Genomic DNA, 20,180 nt, shown 5'->3' on the forward strand with positions numbered 1-20,180 from the left:
CATTGCTGCATCAGAGGCAACAAAGGAGACAGTTTGGATCCGCAAGTTCATCACTGAACTTGGGGTGGTTCCTAGCATCGCTGACCCTATTGAGCTCTATTGTGACAACAATGGAGCTATAGCACAGGCAAAGGAACCTCGCTCACACCAGCGGACCAAACATATACTACGGCGCTTCCATCTCATTCGAGAGATTATCGAGAGAGGAGATGTGAAGATATGTAGAGTACCTACAGAGGCTAACATCGCAGATCCCTTGACCAAGGCTTTGGCACAGAGGAAGCATGATGGTCACACTAGGTCATTGGGGCTTAGAGCCTACACTGATTGGCACTAGTGCTAGTGGGAGATTGTTAGTTAGAGCCCTAGAGTCAATCATTTGATGATTGTATTATGGACTTGTTGTATCATATTCTTATATAAATAAAGGCATGTGTTTTGGTTATTATACTTACTTGTATTGGTGTCAAATAAACTAAGTATAATAGTGTCATTGAGTAGAAGGTTCTCACCTATATCAATCAGTTAGTTGAACCAATAGTGAGATGATATAGGGAACACTACTCTTAATCATTCCTAGTCGAGTATTAACATTCAGGGACAATGTTAATGCAATAAGACTAGCATGTAGGTCAACTCGATGACTTGATCTCACAAGTCATGGATATAGAGATATCAAGTTGACACATGAGTATGCATTGGAGAATGTATACTGAATGACCCGCCATGAGAAAGTATCATGGATCATTATATGAGTGTCATATACTTTCTCATGTGGCTATTAGTATGACTACTAGTCCTTGGACCTGAAGTCACCATGGATCCCTACATAAGGACTTATGTACTTTGGTTTCGTCAAACGTCACCCATAACTGGGTGGACTATAAAGGCGATTACTAGGTATGTAACGAATTATGCAGAGGGATGTGAGTGATGTAGATGGGATCTATCCCTCCTATATGACGGGAGCGACATCGATATTCTTGATAGAGTGAGATCACGAAGTGCATGACCATGCCCAAATGAGTCAATATGAGATATTGAGCTCATTTGATTGAGTGAGTCTATTTGGAGTTCAAGATTTAGATTGGTTAGAGGATGACATGGTCTATGCCTCACATTGATCAATCTAGATGTGTAGGATAGAAGGACACTTGTTATATTTTGTGAGGAGTCACAATTAGTAGTCACAAGGTGATGTTGGATCTCAACATTCTTGTAACTTGGGTAGTAATGATGTGTTGCTAGAAACTGCTCATTACTTATGCTCCTAAATGGGTTTAGGGGCATTGCTAACGTTACAAGAACTTATAGGGTCGCACACTAAGGACAATTAGATGGAGATTAGGTTCATATGATAAACCAAGAGGATTAGATTCATGTGATGAATTAAATTGGATTAAGAGTAATCCTAATTGGGCTAATTGAGTTGGACTCAAGTTGATTCATGTGTTTAATGAGTCTAATTTAGATTATGACTCATTGAATCAATTTAATTAAATGAATTAGATTCATTATATTAAATTGGCTTGAATTAAATGGTTTGATTAGATCAACCATGAGAGAGATTAAGTCAAGTTTGACTTGACTTGAGAGGAAGATGAAGAGTCAAGTTTGACTTGACTTTATGCCACCTCATTGGTGAGTTGGCATTAAGTGGACCAATGATGATGTTCCACATCATCATGGTTACTTAAGTGAAGTGTTACCTCATGGGAGTTACCAAGAGTTGTGACTCTTGGTATCCCATGGAGGTTACAAACCACATAAGTGTGGCCGGCCACTTTATTGGAGGAATAAGTTTCATTTTGCAAGTGTAACTCTCATCTTCTTCCTCCTAGTGCTCTCTCTTCTTGCTCTTCCTCTCCTCATCTTGTCGAATCCTACTAAGGTGCTAGCACACTTTAGTTTGGTGATCTCCTTCTTGTGTTCGTGTGGATACTTCTAGAGGGTTGTCTACTTTGACAATCTTGAGATCCGACACCATTGGACGAGCGGGATTCCCGAAAGGCACGCATCAAGGGTAAAACTCATACTCTAATGTAGATCTAGAGTTTGTAAACTTGTACTCGTAATGTTTTCGAAGTTTTATTCTTCGCACGGATCCGGTGGCGGGGCTTTCGGGGTTTCCGCGACGCGAAAAAGATATTTTCGCGGCCCGAAAAACCCATCAGTTTTATGGGTCCTTTTCCCATATCAAGGGTCAACAAGTACATTCTGCTTAGGCCCGTCACAAGATTTCTCCTCCGAATGCTCCTGATCCCTCTTCCAAGCCTAGACGACATTGAATCCCCTTCATATCGTCTTCTTAAGTTGCCTTGGAGTCCTATGGCGACTCCAGATCGGGATCCCTTCTCAAGAGGTTGAAATCATCCTTTTATGGGTAAAGGCCAAGTGGCATGACATGGATTGTGTCGGCTGACACGGGTGCCCTTGTTGCGTTCGACGGTTGTAGAGAAGCTTTGGCTATAAGTTGTGCAGGCGGGCATGGGCGCTTGTGGCAAGTTGGGCTGATTGAAGTACGACCCGTGCCGACTGGCATGGGCACCCGTAGCAGGTTGTGAACTTCAATCCATTGATCTTTAATCTCCATTTTTACACCTTTTTGTGCCTTATCAAAAGAAATACATGAAAATAGTTTTCTAGAATAGAAAAGTATCAAAATGAAGCATAAAGGGATGATATCATGAAATATATGCATATACAATAGGTCAAAAAGTGCATCAAAACATAGCAACCCTATATAAAATACTTACATCACTCGGGCATGTCAATCTCTAAGCAAGAAGCCACAATGCTTGGGAAACTAATATCTGAATCTAGGTGCTCGGAGGAGCTGATACCATCAAGGGATAATTCCAGATACCATCACATTTCCCCCCTTTGAGTCGAACTGAAGAGAGATATCAAATAAAGTTTGATTAAAAGTGCTGAGTCAACAATGGTCAGCTTGGGGATAACTCCATATACCATTACATGCCCCCTTCTAGTCAGACTAAAAAGTATAGTCAAATGAAGTCCAATTAAAAGTGCTCAGTTGATGAGGATCAACTCAAAGATAACTTCGGATACCATCAGTAATCAAATAATATTTATTTGAAATGTAGTGAGTATCATGGAATCTCCATCATTTTTTTGCTCATTGTAATATTATTTTAATTTGGTTATCATGAACAAAATCAAAATATATAAAGTCACGGTTGTAGAAACTAGATGATAATTTCTACAACGTATAGAAGCTAATTGTTAGATTCTACATGGATGAATTATTAGATAATGTAATAATATTTTTGATAGTTCGTGTTAAATGAGGTACCTATTTGACTTTAATTAGAAATGAGGCAATGATGTCTCCATCTGTTGATTTTACAAACGATGAATGCCCTTTTAATTTTTACCCTATAGATTTTTCTAATATAAATTTACTCATAATATGTTAAAATTAAATAAATAATATATTTTATGAATTAGATAAATATTTAGTTAATTTATAAGAAACATAATGTTGTTACTTTAGCTCTATAAAAAGTTCAAGCTCGATGGGAGCTTAATAAGTTTTTTAATAAGTAAACTTGAACAACCTCAATAAATCACTAAATAAGCTTGAATACTGCCCCTAGCTTGAATATTGTCCTGAGGGCTATGATGTCACGGTAAAATATCCATGTTATCATCTAGATACTTACGATTCGATCTTCAGTTATGACGTATTTATAGGAATTTTTTCTCAAAATGGGGTGCACTAAAGAATGCTGAGCTTTTGGGCTGCCCACTATGCACACTTCCCAATTTATCCTAGTGGTCAGTGGAAAAATTCCCTAGGACCAGGCTGATCACCCTCAGAGCTAGTCAATGAGGTTAACTAAGTTTATCACTTTTTGTCCCCGAGACTATGGTGTAACGACAGGACATTCAAGTTCTCACCCAGGCATCTACTGTTCGATTCTCAGCTATGACTAATTTGTAGGAATTTTTTTCTCTAAATGAGGTGTGCAACCAAAGGATGCAGGTCTTTTTGATCGTTCGCCGCGAGCGCTTCCCGATTTACCTTGATGGCGGGTCGAAATATTTTGTAGGACTGAGGCGGTCACCTCCAGAATTAGTTAATGAGGTTAATTAGATTTATCATTTTTCTATAGGGCAAGGCAAGTCATCTTCAGGGCTAGCTGAGTTTAATATTATTATTTTTAAATAAGCTTGAATATATGGGTTATTCATTATGAATTTTTTTGATTTATTCTAATGATCGATTGAAAATTTTTTAGGGTATAATCAGTTATCCTAAATTAATCGATATAACTTGAATATAAGTGCTAATTAAAAAAAATAAAACTTAAATACAGATAGTTCAGTTCATTTGTACCCTTACCATCGATTTTGGCTCAAATAGATACATCATAACAAACATCTTCAAGCAAAATATCCTTCTGGTATCTCATTCGATATACAAATTAAATTTCCATATATTTTTTATGACATGAAATCAAATTATGATCTAGAATAAATGTCCTGTCCAGTGTCCATAATACAAAATTTTCTAAATTTGACACCACCTTTTCCATCACAGGTTCGGTCCGACACTCGAAAGACGCCCGACGCAACGCAGGTTTGGTCGGCACACGGAATGTGGGTAACGCGACATGTGGGATAAATCATGGCTGACTAACACGATACGTAGTCTGAGCTAACATATGGCTGACGGGCTATATCGGGTACGACTTCAACCGTATCGGGTCAGCTAGATGGACCTCTCTACTGGCAATACTACAAGTGGGCTTGTGGTCCTGGTCAGAGCATCGCTTTTACATTCATAACGCGGCCAAGTTGATCTGGTGCATATAAAAAAGTGACATCATTACTAATTGGAGCGTTTTTGCAACAGTGTCCATATACGGTCCATGTATTTTTCACATTCTTTTTGTCGATTAATTTTATTTATTTGAGAACACCTCCGACGCCCAATCTACTCCGCTTTGCTGCTTTACACCGTCGCCACTCGTTTGACAGTGCCTGATTCCGTCCCATTCGGTAGTCTCCCTCCGATCGATGGGCAGTTCCTCTGCTGGAGCGCTGGTGCCTTCCGTATCGAAGACGGAGGAGATGGGGGCTTCGGTCGCACCCCCCGCAGTCTCCTCCTCGGAGACCACGGACGTCGCCGGAACGCCAGCCGCGCCGGAGGCAGATAAGGTACCAGACGGAGTTCGGGATCCGGCGCCCGCGGCGTCAGAGGAGGAAGCTGAGCGCGACAAGGATCTTCGCTGCCCTATCTGCATGGGGGTCATCAAGGACGCCTTCCTGACGGCCTGCGGCCACAGCTTCTGCTACATGTGCATTGTCACCCACCTCAACAATAAGAGCGATTGCCCCTGCTGCGGAATTTACCTCACCAAGAATCAACTCTACCCGAATTTCCTTCTCAATAAGGTTAAATTCGCTTGCTAGTTATCTTCTATTTATTTGTTTTCCTGCTTGATGCTGTCGATTATTTTATTTTATTTGATTTTCAAGACCTATTTTATTTTCATATGGTCGGAGAAACAATTATCTAACTATTCAACTATGCACAATCTACTATCAACCGTTTCATAAATGACGTTTTATATTTATAGCAAGATGAGCTTGGATTGGCATGAACCAAATGTGTTCTCACCATTGTAGAAGTCATTATAGGAAGGAAGCCAAGTCAAACTAATGTAGGTTTGTAGCACCAATGAATATTTGCTGATTGATCTCGAACGTGTAATGCTACTATTGCATGTTTGGTTTCAATATGCACCATTACATGAAATTTCTATACTAAGAAAACATTTACACAGATGCTTTATCTCAATGTAAGGAGATACTGAGAAAATTGACAGGTAGGGAATGATAAACAATAGAAAACTCCTATTTTATGAATTGATTGGAAAATTATTAGGGAAGAAAGAGCTTTGTGGCATAAGGGCTGAGCATTATCACCGAATCAATGGTAAGTAGAGGAGAGGGTAAACTGGTCTAAACATGGCTATGATTTTGGCTGTCTACAAAATTGACAAAGTTCTTTTTTGTTGGCTTACTGGAAAATCTATAGCTGAGTGGATACCTATTTAATAGTGATCTTAACATGTTTATGTCAAATATTTATCCTATCTTGTGATGATTCTAATCTCTCACCAAAATAATTTATCATGATTTGTTAAGAACTATGATAGTTAAAGGATTATATGCTTCTTGAGAGTCATTGACTTACGGAAGGAGGATATGCTTAGGCAAAGGTTGTGATTCCTAAGCCCTTGATGGGTCTAGCTCTTTTAATCATAGTCTTTAAAGCTCATTACCTTACATGAAAGTAGAAGAGTCAAACATTGTGCTTTGTGTTTGGATGCTTATTGTAATGTTACTAAACAACTGACCTATAGCTACTTGAGGAGGCCTATAGTTGGAGTTGTTTCACAAATTAAGTGTATTTGGAACCTAAAAGCCATTTGCAATCTTTGAATTCCTTTACACTTTTGTGACATGCACAGTGGAGGTAATACAATATTCAAGGTTATGCAGTTGACCCACTATATAGTACATATGCAGTTTGCAGAAGACACTTATGTTATCATTATTAATCATATTAAACAAGTATTTAGATTGATAAAATAGGGATTGCCAACAAAGATTTAGATTTAAAGGTCAAGCAATATAGCAATACAAAGGATAAGCATCATGTTAACATATACAAATAAGTAAAGAAGGAAATCATTAAATAACATTCACCCATGTTTTAGCCCCTTCTTTAAACTTGTTTCCCTATTCAAAACTTATAAACACCTATTTAATCCCTGTTTCTGAAATGGACACATAATCATTATATTATTGTTATCCACTTAACCATGCAAAAAATGGTGTTATAGAAGCAAGCAAGCAAGAGAGACCACCTGTTGAAGAACTCCCAATCCATTTGAAATCTCATTCTGAGCTGGGGTATCATTCCTCGATTGGAAAGAGATAATGTTGCGTCGTTAGGTGCCTACATGCCGTGTTGAAGGCACTATGGAGGAAAAGGAAGAGAAGACGAAGAAGATTAGGAAGAGGAGGGGAGAAGAGTACTTACCGGTGAAGCCTAGTTGATCGAGCAATTGGTTGTAGAGAAATTGAATCAAAGTTGTTCCATCATTTTTCAAATGAAGTAGGTGCCATTGAGTAACGCCCATGAGTGCTTTGTTGTGATGATGTCCAAGAGAGATGTGCCATGAATAATGGTGTTGTGATGAAGCGAGTGATGCCGTTGTGAGTGACACTACCACAAGTGATGCTGCTATTGTTTTATTTTTCACCTAGCAACTTAGCTATGGGTTTTTTGTTCCATGTGGTCATTTTGGTTGTTTTCCTCATTGCACGTGGAGGAACGAAGAAGAAATGCAATTGTTATTGAGGAAGATGTTCTATGGTCTTAGGTATTAAATTGTGCTCCCAATTCACTGCTAATCTACCCTCAAGAACACTCCTAAGCTTCTTTAATTTCTAGTTGCTCAAGATATTGATATTTTTGACTATGATTCTACACCATCTAAAATGTAGATCATGGTAAAGGAAAAACTTATTTCACTCTCATATCACAGCCATCAAGTGAGGAAGGAAAGTCGACCAATTTCCAAAAACCTTCTCTAAGTAAAACTACAAGATCATACCATCATAAGAGAGCCATATTACAGTCCAGACAAATAACACCTTATTAAAGCTCGAACTCAAGAAAAAGGTATTGCCTATCCTATAATGACTTACCTAGAAGAGACTTAACATCCATAACTTGACGAGGGCTTCTGGAATTCTTCACAGCTACGGCCCTAGGTGGATGAAAGTTGCTCGATTTCAAACCATGAGAAACTCCCTTACCGGCGCTTAAGAAAAGTGGAAGCTTAAATCTTACTAGATTGGCTCACTCTAGGATTTGAATGCACAAGATTTGCTTGACTGATGAAATTCTTTGAGAGTTGGTTTAGAAGTTGTTGCCTAAATAATAGAGAAGGAAAATCTTTGAGTTGGGTTCATCAATGATGTGGAAAGGAAAATAAGATGAACTCATCTCAATTTAGAGGGGATTAGCCGCTGCTCACTACCAAAGGAGAAGGAACATCACTGCGCTACAATGGAGGAGAGAAATGATACCACTATACTCCTTCAATGACCCTTATGAGATAACCTTATTGAGGTCTATCGACCACCTGAGAAGTGGTTGTGTTGAAGCTTGAGAATGAATGTCAAAGCTCATGGGGAAGAATAGTTTCTAGGAGATCAGGATGGGAGAGGGGCTGGTCTCAATTACTTGTTTGAGTCCAAATTAAACCCAATTTAAGACAGATTTGATCTCAACACTATACCCTTATTTATATATCCAATTATTTCCCTAGCAAAACCCAATTAGGGCCTTAAATAAACCTAAACTGATTTGGTTCAACACAATTATATAATGGAAATAACAACTGACCATAATTTAAAATGGAATAGGATAAAATTGATAGTATATAGTAGGTTATTAGTTGCCACTACTCTCTTTTTATCCCTGAGTCTTGATCTCCGATATATCAATCACCATTCAGTTCTTTTTTACCATTTGACATGTTTAATCTTGTGCCTTGTGATGCTTGAATTGTCATGCATGTTAGTTCATGTTCAAATTAAGCACTGACCTAAGTTGTCTTTTACTTTAATTTCACTAAAAATATCCACAATCCATTATGGAAATGTTTTATGCAAAGTCCATTCAACAAGAAATATAATAGAACAAGTATTAAAGGATAAGTAATGCAAATTAGGAATTTACTTCTAATAGTTTTTAGAATTTTCAGATATTTTGTTAGGTACTTTTTAGGAGACTAAATCTCTAAAGATTGTCCTTGAGGTGGTAATTGTTATATTTAGGATTATAGGGAACTTTTGGATAAAGTGTAATTTAATTTGGTTTCTGTCCTAGTTTGCAATTTATTTTTTTCTAGTTTGATCGAGTCTTTTAAAGTATGTGCCTTTTTTAGAATCTACTTCCCTTTCAACGAGCTTATGGAGTTTGGGTTTGTGATATTTTATGTGTAGGCTAGTATTCATTTTCAACATTTTTATTGTGTTAATGTTATATTCAATCTCCTGGGTTTGATATTGACTTTCTTTATTAAAGTAGATGAAAACAAGTTGCCTTCTCTATGAATTTTAGGCCTAAATCCACTTATAAATCTACCTTAACATGCATAGGCTTATATCTGTCATTTTTTTTGGAAAATAATATGATTCTCCTCTTAACATAGGATAATGGGATTGTGACAAGGTGACTATTATCTATTGAGGAATGTGTGTGAAAATTAATTCATTAACACAATTTGTACAGTCCAATCTAGTTTTAATCAATTAGACCTTGACCTTTATATAAGCCTAGTTTGGTTTATGTCCCTTACTCTCAAAAGATTCATAGGTGTTTCCTTTTAATTTATTATATTGACCTAAGCAGGGATGGTGTCAATTTTTATTGTGGACTAAAATTTAATGGAAGATGGTTAAATTATACAAGAAACTATTTATATTATATTGTTTTTGTGATGATTTTTCAATTTGACAAATGGATGATAAACTAGGGTAAGATTGCATCTATGAATTTTATGAGGAAAATTAATTAATTTTTAAATTTGAACTAATCAACTAATTAAATTTAAGAAATCTTTAGAAGATAGATTATGATTTTATTGAGATATGTAAGCTTATTTTGATGTTGAAGTCACCATAAGATCAAGCCTTGATCAAAGAATGAAGGGATTGTTTTTGGTGTTTCTCCTCTCTTACATTTTTATAACTAGCTTTACACCAGATCTAAACCAACCTTGTTTTAGTTTTCAATTTTTCCCTTTTGCAAGATCTGTTTGAAATTACCCTTGGATTGGATCCAAGAATTGTTATACTAGTACCCAATGATGACCCACTGCTCCAACGACACTTTTATTTATTTTTATATTTTTTGTAGCATTTTTTCAGTTTCATAAAAAAAAATTCATTTATTATCTCTTTATTTTGTGCTAGTTTAACCATAATCTATTACTAAAAAATGTATCATATTTTCTATGTTGTGGATAGATTATCATAAAAACTTCTTTTTGTTGGGATCTACTAGGCTCATAATGGTAGTGCAATAGAAATATAAATTTTTTATTTGGCCTATTTAAGCCAACCTATAGATTTGAAAAGAAGACACACATACAAAAAATAATTAAATCCGTAACTTATGAGCCAAAACAATTCAAACATGTAGTCTCTACATTGTCCACGTGGTGCAATTCCCTTGAGTGTAGCATTGGAGGTGCTAGCGTCTTGACATCCAATGCCTTTCAAAAGGAGGTCATCATTCAACCTATGAGCGATCACTAGAGGAGTTTATCAACTCTTGAATTAAGGACTAGGAGGAAGAAATGCACCATCATTTGATACAAAGGAGGGAGAGAAAGGGGGTTCAACTACCTTTGGTTATCAAAAGGAGTGGTTGATCACCCCTTTTTAATTGGGCTATTTGACCAAGAGGAGAGAGAAAAAAGTTCTAACTTAAATCTTTCCAACTCCCCCAATTAATTGCATACCTCAATTACTCTTATAAGATAAGATAGGTTCTCTTTCAATTAAAAAATAATTATTAATTAATCCAAGGAATAATCCCATTGAAATCCAATTCTACTTTTCAAATTTCTAGAACTTTTAATTGGACTTATAGAAAGGTAATAGACCATAGTTGAAAATTGATCCTTATAATTAAAAGCCAATTAACTCATAATTTTTTTTAATATTATCCTATAATGTGTGAATATAATATATCAACTACTTAATTTATTACAAACCCCTTTAGATTAATCACTCTAAGTAATAAATTGTGTTCCAACAAATTTTTTTTTTTTTTTCTTCTTTTGATTACTACTATGCAACTATGTGTTGGAGACTCATATCTTGTGCGTGCGACTCTAGAATTATTAGAAGATCAAACTCTTACGTCCCACATGCAGATCTTTTTTTTTATTTATATACATAGGTAATGGATGATCTCTAGTAAAATATCATTAATTCCTAATATTCTAGAAGAACGTATTAATCCATAAAGCCTTGCTACGCAATTCGGTGCTTTTATTATTGTATGTCATGACGTGGCCTAAGATATGGAAAAGTGTCTATCCCTTCAACCCACATCATATTGTCATTCAATTTCTTGATGATCCACTTGCTAGAAAGTGAACCTTGTCTCAATTCCACTTGTATTGTGCATAGAATCCTTAGATGATCTTTAATCGAATGGACAAGTAATATATCTCCTTCTACCAAGGGTGACCTTTGTCGAGTAAGCACCACATCCACCTCCATATAGCTCATAGTATTCTCAATGAATCTATATGTAATTCTTAGGATAAGACCCACCCACAAGTGTTAGATCACATCGATCCTCATATGAGATAGGTGTGATAATCTTAAATCTAAGGATTAATTGCACCATTGTTGTATGAGATTTCTATAGACATTGTAGATATCATATTATTTCTCATTAAGAACCACTCTCACTAGCTTGTCCAACAATTCCACCTATATATTTGTCTAAGCATCAACATGCTATTTGCATGAGAATATCTACTGCTATCCTATAACAAAATTATAATATATAGTAGTACATCTGTAATACTTAATGTCCAATCTTGAGATTATTACTATCAAAGATTTTTAATAATGCTACATATATGTATAAATTTTGTCTCACACCCTGTTGGATCAATATACTAATACATACTACATAAAATTTTATAATCATTGTTCAAATAAGAGAAAGATTACATAAAAGAATAATTTCATGAATAGTGCAATTACGTATTAGATGTCCATATTGTTAAATGTTAATTGGCTTATCACTTATCCCAAAAGCTACAGCTGTTAAGAAATTGATCAATTTCATATTCTTAATATTCCCCTTTATGTGTGTGTGTTATACTTTATTTGATTTAATAAAATATTAACACATGAATCGATGATAATTATTTTTGACACCCTTAGCATTCAAACTATAGACTATGTTAAAATTAATTAATTAATATTTATTCTTAAGCTTAAGCTAAGGGACCAATTTTTTATTCTTAATATCTTAAAAAATATTAAAAATGAGATCATTAGGAAAATTCTACTCCTTTAGTCCCAAATCTTAAAAATGAGGTTTCTTAAATATACTTAAATAGACATTTAAGTTTGTTGGCATTTTGGGTTGGATCAAACTCTTTCTTGTGATTGTGGTGTGAGGGGGCATATTAAAAAGTGGAAGTGAGACGAAAAAGTGTTGGCACAATCAATCCTTTTGGTGAGTGGGATTGATCACAGATTTTGATATTTGGGCAAAGAGTTTAAGGTAGGATTTATTCTTGTATTTATGTGTTTGAGTAATTAGTATTTGGAGATATGCATATGGAGACGACTTGGCATAGCTAGGTCGGTTAATAACTCAATGGCCCAAGGTCTATGAAGATCGAAGAATGATGACGTGTAGCATCTGAGGGACCCTAGTACGAGGAGCATCGGAATGTGATAGAGTCGAGGAAGTGGACTACATAGGCAAAAGGTACGAAGAATGAGGAGCCGAGGGCTCGGGTATATCTAAGAGACATATAGCCCGATGGTAGGCGACTTTAGGCCACAAGTATAACTCTTGTGAGTTGAGTGTTGAGAATAGACTCAATTTAAGTGACTCAATCTTAAAAATGGTCGTAGTTGAGTATCTAGTTAATTGGTACTTGTAACTCTTGTGAGTTGAGTGTTGAGAATAGACCTCAATATAAGTGAACTCGATCTTAATTGACTGATGGTTGAAACACTTGATATCCCAAAATTTATTTTTGGGGATTGTGGTTATTTCAAGTTGACTAATGATGGACATTGTCCAACTGGTAACGGGTGGTAGCTAAGTTGACTAGGCAGTCTCAAATGGATAGCAAACACAATATTTTTGTTCATGGACTAGTCGACTAGATCGGTTGATTGATGGAAGTAACAATAGACAATGTGGAAAGTGTCGTTGATAAAGCAACAATAGTCAAATGTGCTAACTACATAAGAATAGTCGACTAGTCGACTGATGAATGTCACTAGTCGATTGATAGGTGTAAAAGGAGGGCTTCAAGTAAATTTGAAGCTAATGTTCCTAGATTCAATTCAAGCATTCTTCGGGTTTTCTTGTATACATTTGAGAGCCTTCTTGTGATCTTCATTGTAATCCAATCAAGAACATTGTAAGAGGTTTTTCCACTCTAGTAATTGAACGAGAAGGAGAAAAGTAGTGGCTGATTCAGGGTTGATCCACTTGAAGGATCGATATTCCATGAACTAGGAGCCATGGGCTGCTAAACCACGTTACATCATAGTGTGTTTGAGTTTGTTCTCTTTTCTTTATTCCATTGCATTTTATTTTGTTTTATCTTTGCTGAGTAATCAGTAAGAGTTGTTAAGTTGTGAATTTAGGGACATTCACTATTCAACCCTTCTAGTTTGGTCATCGTGGTCCTAACAAAAAAGAACATTCCATCTCTTTAGTCACACATCCAAAAATAAATTGGGGTTCTTAAATATATATCTAGTATCCAGTGTGTTGGGATTTTGGATTACATTATATTCTCTTTGATATTAACATATACAAAATTACATTCCTCTAGGCACAATCATTAACAATCTCTCACTTGTACTAGCGCCAATCACCCACATATCTTGTACTAAATAATGGAATATGATTTCTTCTAGGATAAAGATTTAGTCAGTGGATCAATGACATTGTCATTTGATGATTGTCTTTGCAATATGAATTCCCCATTTTTGATAACTCCCTCCTTGGCTTGTACGATTGTCTTTTTTTTTATCACAATAAATTATTATTGCACTAGCAATGCTGGAACCACTCCAAGTTCATAGATGAAGTTGCAAATTTAAACTCCCTCTCTCTTGCCTCCGCAGCAACAGTCTACTCAACCTCAATATGGGTGAGCAAATGGATTTGTAGGGCTAATTAAGCAAACTGACAACTTTTATCAAGATAAAATGAAATAATGCTTTGCTAGAATTAGGATATCACAATAATGCAATGAGATGATATGACACTCAAAATAATGATAGTCAAGGAATTCACATACAGCGAATGAGTAAACCAGTACTCTTCATAACTAAACCAAACTTAAATGGAGAAATCCCTTAACTACTAAGGTTAGAAATCATAGAAGCAAACAGTTCAGTAACCACCAAGGCAAAAATTATCAAAAGTTTATCTTTCACCCCTAGTTTAAATATGAGAATATGATGATAAATGGATTGGAAAAACGACAATGTATATCGATTTCCAGATATTGTCTCTGCCTTTAGTATAAAAAAACAACATTGGAATCATCTTCCATGATGTTGTCCAGTTCAATGGCACCTCAAATGTATAAATTGATGAACTTTTACAAAAGTTGAGTGCTTCTTCCCTTGGCAACTATATATCAATACCAAAGTAAACCCCAGAAATTTCTATTTTTGTTGCTTTGTGCATTTGGCATGAGACAATCTTGCACTTGGCTATTGGGTTGCCTTCATGCTAGCCAAAGTGAACCACATTTTGTACCCTAACATAAGCCTTGTTTTGGCTTGACTCATACTGCCTTATGCTCCAATAGTTACATGAATACTTGAAGAAGATACCTATCACATGGTGGATGTTGTAAAATAAAAAGAATTGGCAAAAGGTAGATAAGATACCATATGAAAAGGTTGGATGGAGAGAATAGAGAAGAAATAAATATGGAGTTAACCAAAGGAAGAAAAGGTTGGTTGGAGAGAATACATAACAAATGAAGATGGAGTTTGTGTTAGTGCAATTGTACCCTAAGTGGTTGAGTTTACATTGTTTTTGATGTTTGTGCAAAGTGTTTAAGTTGAGACTTGCATTTTGATTTGATATTCAAGTGTACAGGGAGTTGACATAACACACATGGAGTTTGGAGAGCTCATAATTTGATAAGATCCAGTGATGTTGAGCATGACTTGGCATGTTTAAGTTGGCAGCTTGATGGCTCGAGGTCTGTAGAGAACATAGAAGTATAGTATGGGATATCTAAGGGACTGCAGGATTGGGAGCATCAAGACATAACATTGACAATAGTTGGTGGAGGTGAACTATGTAAACAAAGAGTAGAGAGTGAACGATGACACGTGAAGCTAGTCAAGGGCTTAGGTGCATTCGAGGGATGGGCCTTGCTAGTGAAGTCAAGCTGCAGAAGGTAAGTTCTAGTGGTAAGTTGTGAGAGTTGAGAGACTTGTACTTGTGAGTGAGGGTAGCCTTTAACTTAGATGAGACTCGGCTATTAGGATGATCAGAGTTGGAGTTCTAGTCATCTGGAACTGAGTCTAGCTGACTCAGAGAGCTAAGTTGACTAAGGGGTCGACTTAGGGTGATAAGCTAGCAAAAAGAATGTTTCTGTTCAAGGCTGAGTAGATTGGGCAGTTGACTAACATATACTTAGTTGACTGATGACAGGATATAGTTAATTGATGCTCCAGTAGGAAAGCAGGGACCTATTACCTATTGATTTGATAAAGTTGTGCTGCAATAGTCAGATAACCTAAGGGCTATTATAGATAGATGGTGGAACCGAGTTGATTCAAATAATCATTAACAAACTTTGGTTGAAGTGACCAGATAAAGTGATAAAGCAGATAAAGCAGTTGACTGATGGGCAATTCAACTGATCAACGACAGATCAGTTGAACAACTAGTAAACATTAGACGAATAGAGACTATAAAAAGAGAGCAATGTGGATGTCTCATGGTAGGTGAAATAGGATTGGTTAGATCATATTGAACTATCTCTTGTATTCTCTTTGAGCCTCCTTTCTAAACTTCATTGTAGTGGTTTTTCCACCTCTAGTAGTTCACCAGTAAGGAGAAAGATAGTGAGCATTCTATAAGTGATATAGTGAGGTTTTCGAGAGTGACTCATTTCATAGGTCGCAGAGTAGGAATGAGAGTATTGAGCCTCATTATATGCCTGCATTAACATTGTGGCATGCTTAAATTTTGTGTATTTTTTTTTTTTTTTAATTTTACTGCTCATTGTTTGCGTGACCTTGCTAGGCATTAGCAAGAGTAGTATAAGAATTCATTTATATATATGATTGCTATTTCCCCCTCTTTAGTTCATTTGGCCATCCAACACATGGGGTCCCAACAGTTTGGTTGTTACTGCAGTACCATGTAACCTAAAGAAAACTGAATATAAAGGAGAGGGGAAGTATGGAGAAAAATAAAAGAGAGAGATATCTGGCAGAAAAATCTCTTATCTTTTCGATTTCTTTCTTTTATGGATGAATACCATGGACCTAATGCCCTTACATGACTAGTTCAAGCAATTTGGTTTAATTATACTGCTTCAACCATACCTCCCAGACTACATACATTCACTTGAGGTTGAACCACACTTCCCACTTTATTGTTAAGCTAGCAATGTGCAATGACTTCTTGTTTGGGTTTCATACAAAGCTTTGTAATCTCAAGCTGGTAGTCACTCACTATATTACTTGGACACTAGGGTTTGAGTATCCAACATGCGTGAGGATATAAATGTTTGACATTGTTATTTATTGAAATTTTTCCATGTGCTCAGTAGAGGTATCCAGTGTTGACCTTGAGTGTGAGTGTTGGGCATGGGTATGGAAAAGTTAAATGATTTATCCAAGTACCAATGGTTGCTTCATTTGTAAGTATTAATTGACATTCTGGACAATTAGACAAATTCAGTAAGTATATTGAAATTAGGACTTGGTCAATATTCTAACTATTATATGCCATAATGAATCCAAAATATTTGTCAAATGAATTTAAGTTAAACACATTCTTGTTCTCTTCCACTGTCTGACTTTAAATCAGCTCTAGGCGAAAGCATGTCTGATCTCATGGTAATGTTGCTATCTAAACTTGCAGCTTTTGAAAAAGCATTCAGCCTGTCAAATTGCAAAAACAGCATCCCCAGTTGAGCATCTTCGTCTAGCATTGCAACAGGTCAATTCTTCTTCTCTCCACCAGATATTGGATGTTTTATCAATGTATTAATTTGGAAGTAGTAAAAATTGGCTATGTGATTGTCTTAATCTATCAAGACACGATAACTTCTGTTTTGTTTCTCATTGAACATTTTCTCACATATAAATTTTAGGATGAATAGTGATTGTTATTGGCATATTGCTTGTTCAATCATTTTATGAAGCAGTAGCACACTTTTATTATGTATTGCAGAAAGTTGTTCAATCATTTTATGAAGCAGTAGCACACTTTTACAAATATGTTGGACTACCTTAAGTTTTGCATAATTCTATGCTGCAATGTTTTTTATGCCAAACAGAAAGGTAATGCTCTGGACTGCATCAAACTTCCATGAGTATTTAAGCATGCTGCTGATGATAAGGCTTTATTTCAGAATAGTTGGATGTGGTACTGATGGAAATATGCTACCAATGAGAAGCACTTTTTTGGATAATTTCTTCATATAATTCTAAATAAAATATTTTTCTGCTTAGCACAAATAATTTCCTGCCTGTTTCAGTCATTGCTGGTGGAAATATGAAATTTTCTTGTAGACAGGGATGTGAGATGTCAGTTAAAGAGTTAGATGGTCTGCTGGGTCTGCTCACTGAGAAAAGGCGGAAAATGGAACAACAAGAGGCCGAAATGAATATGCAAATTCTGCTTGACTTTTTACAGTGTCTAAAGAAGAAAAAGTTAGAAGAGCTAAATGAGGTTGGTCTTACTAACATCATATGGCAAACTAATTCAAGCATAAGTTAGTTTAATTTGGCCTAAATTGACCTATATGTTAATAAATATCTTTGTTCAGGTACAAACTGATTTACAGTACGTCAAAGAAGATATAAATGCCGTTGAGAAGCACAGAACAGAACTTTATTGTGCAAGAGAAAGATTCTCTGTCAAATTGCGCAGTTTGGATGATCCGATTGCAACAAAATTGTGGTCTCCCAGTGCTAACCAGCATAATAGTATACTTGTCTCAAATGCTCGAAGCTCTCTTGTGGGAACATGCTCTGGAAATTTACAAGCGAAGAGTAATGATGTAAAAGTTCAACTGAGCCATCAAGAGTACCAAAGGAAAGATGCTTTTAGTGGTTCTGAAACGAGTCCTCTGATTCAATCAGGAAGAATCATAGCAAGAAAGAGAAGAATTCAAGCTCAGGTTAGTGATTGGACTATTAATATTTTCTTAATCTACAACTACAGGTTTCTTATAGAGCCTTAATTGTGGGGTCAATTGCACATACCCTCTATCCTAATCTATAATTTTAGGCCTTCCTCTCTTAGTTTAATGATTGCTAAGACTCCCTCTGGATGTGCTCAGCCAGCAGAGATGATATGATTAGTCATTGATGTTATCATCATCAAAGCATGCTTGTCTCAACTATTAGGGTTAGTTACAGGAATTTTATTCCTTGATTGCATTCTATACAAGATTATATCACTAGAATGTTGGTGCAGGAAGCACCAGACGATCGAACCTGAGTTTTGATTATGTCAAAGGGTCTAAAGTTAAGTTGTCTTGTGATCTAACAAGGTTGATTGAGCTTGCATGAAAGTCCTAAGTTGCCTTAGGCAAAAGTCCTAGTGGATTCTAGGCAGGTGGAAAACCCTAGGGGGAGGTAATCGTAGGTCCTAGGGGCAATAACCTTAGGTGATGGAAAGTCTAAGCTGCGATTAAGCAGGTGGAATACCCTAGGGGGTGGTAACCCTAGGTTATGGAAAATATTAGGGGGAGGTAACCCTAGGTCGGGTGGTAACCCTAGGTTATGGAAGGTAACCCTAGGTCCTAGGGGGTGGTAACCCTAGGTCCTAGGGGGTGGTAACCCTAGGTCATAGGGTTGGTAACTCTATGTTATGGAAAATCCTAGGGGGAGGTAACCTAGGTCCTAGGGGTGGTAACCCTAGGCGGAAAGTCTTGGCAGGTCGGGCGCTGTGCAAAAGTCCAGTCGATCTGGAGGACCGGTCTAGCCAACAGGTAACTTCTCTTGAGAGGAATAGGTGAGGACGCGTTCTCCGCTGAGGGAATAGTAGGCTTCAGTTCGACCTAGGGTTTCCGGAGGAAATCCGAAGTCAGAACCGGATAGTCCGAAAACTGTCAAGTTATTTATTTATATATTATTTGCTATTTTGTCTAACTCTATTTTGCAGGAAACTAACTTAGCTTTGATTGGTTGACCGAACAGTCGGATCGGTCGACCGAACCCCAGTACAATAGAGTTGATTTCCAGCTAGCTCACCGGATTTGACCGAAAGATCGGTTGACTGAATCTATGATCGGTCGACCGAACAGTGAATATACTGTGACCAAGATCAGGCCGGATTGATCGGATCAGACCAGATAAGCCAGCGAGGATAGCAGGATTGGTCGACCGAACGACGAGATCGGTTGACCGAACGAGGACTCATCCGAAGCTGAATCTGGACGGGAAGACGGACATATTCAGGCAGGATCGGTCGACCGAACCAGGGGATCAGTCGACCGACCAGCGACGAGTCAAATTTGATCCCGAGATTAGTGGATCTAGATCAGGCCTAGCTTGGCTATTTAAGGAGGGTTTGACCAGTTGCTTCAACAACACAATTTCTGAGATCAAGAACGAACAACTGCTACTCTCTCCGACGCTACTCCGACAATCGACGAAAGACTTATATTTCTATTGTTGTCAGTAACTTTATTGTATCGCAATTGCACTTAATATCTGTACCTATTTTCAGATCTATAGTGATTGCCCAACGTAAGCGATCAACGATTGCGGACCTTGGACTAGGAGTCGTCATATGCTCCGAACCAAGTAAAAGAAATTGTGTTAGCATTGCTTTTGTCTTGTTCTTTATTTAGCTGTGTTACTTTGAGTTTTCCGAAACGAATGAATTAGCCACGAGTGCTATTCACCCCCCTCTAGCACGTCATCGATCTTACATAGAATAGCCATGTTAATTAAATTATTTTTACAAACAATGCGATTTGCTATCCCAATGTATTTTAGATTTAAACATAATATATGTTTAAATTTGCATTTGATTTGGGTACAATTTTGTTCATATGAGTTGTGCCACAATAAACTCAAATTAGGTTGACCAGTAATTAGATAAGAATAAAATGCAGTTTGAT

The 20,180-nt window shown here is 36.7% G+C and overlaps 1 protein-coding gene across 1 annotated transcript in view; it reads left to right on the top strand.

Moving 5' to 3' along the window:
* The first annotated feature begins 4,936 nt into the window (after positions 1-4,936).
* Positions 4,937-20,180, top strand: part of LOC122045547 (E3 ubiquitin-protein ligase COP1-like) — a 37,918-nt gene continuing 22,674 nt past the window's right edge. Inside the window, exons 1-4 of the mRNA XM_042605815.1 lie at positions 4,937-5,424; positions 16,964-17,041; positions 17,621-17,776; positions 17,874-18,227. Of these exons, the coding sequence (XP_042461749.1) occupies positions 5,047-5,424; positions 16,964-17,041; positions 17,621-17,776; positions 17,874-18,227 (966 nt within the window). The 5' untranslated portion in view covers positions 4,937-5,046. The remainder of the gene's footprint in view (positions 5,425-16,963; positions 17,042-17,620; positions 17,777-17,873; positions 18,228-20,180) is intronic.

The sequence above is a fragment of the Zingiber officinale genome, chromosome 2B (assembly GCF_018446385.1).
Source record: "Zingiber officinale cultivar Zhangliang chromosome 2B, Zo_v1.1, whole genome shotgun sequence".
Taxonomy (NCBI): Eukaryota; Viridiplantae; Streptophyta; class Magnoliopsida; order Zingiberales; family Zingiberaceae; genus Zingiber; species Zingiber officinale.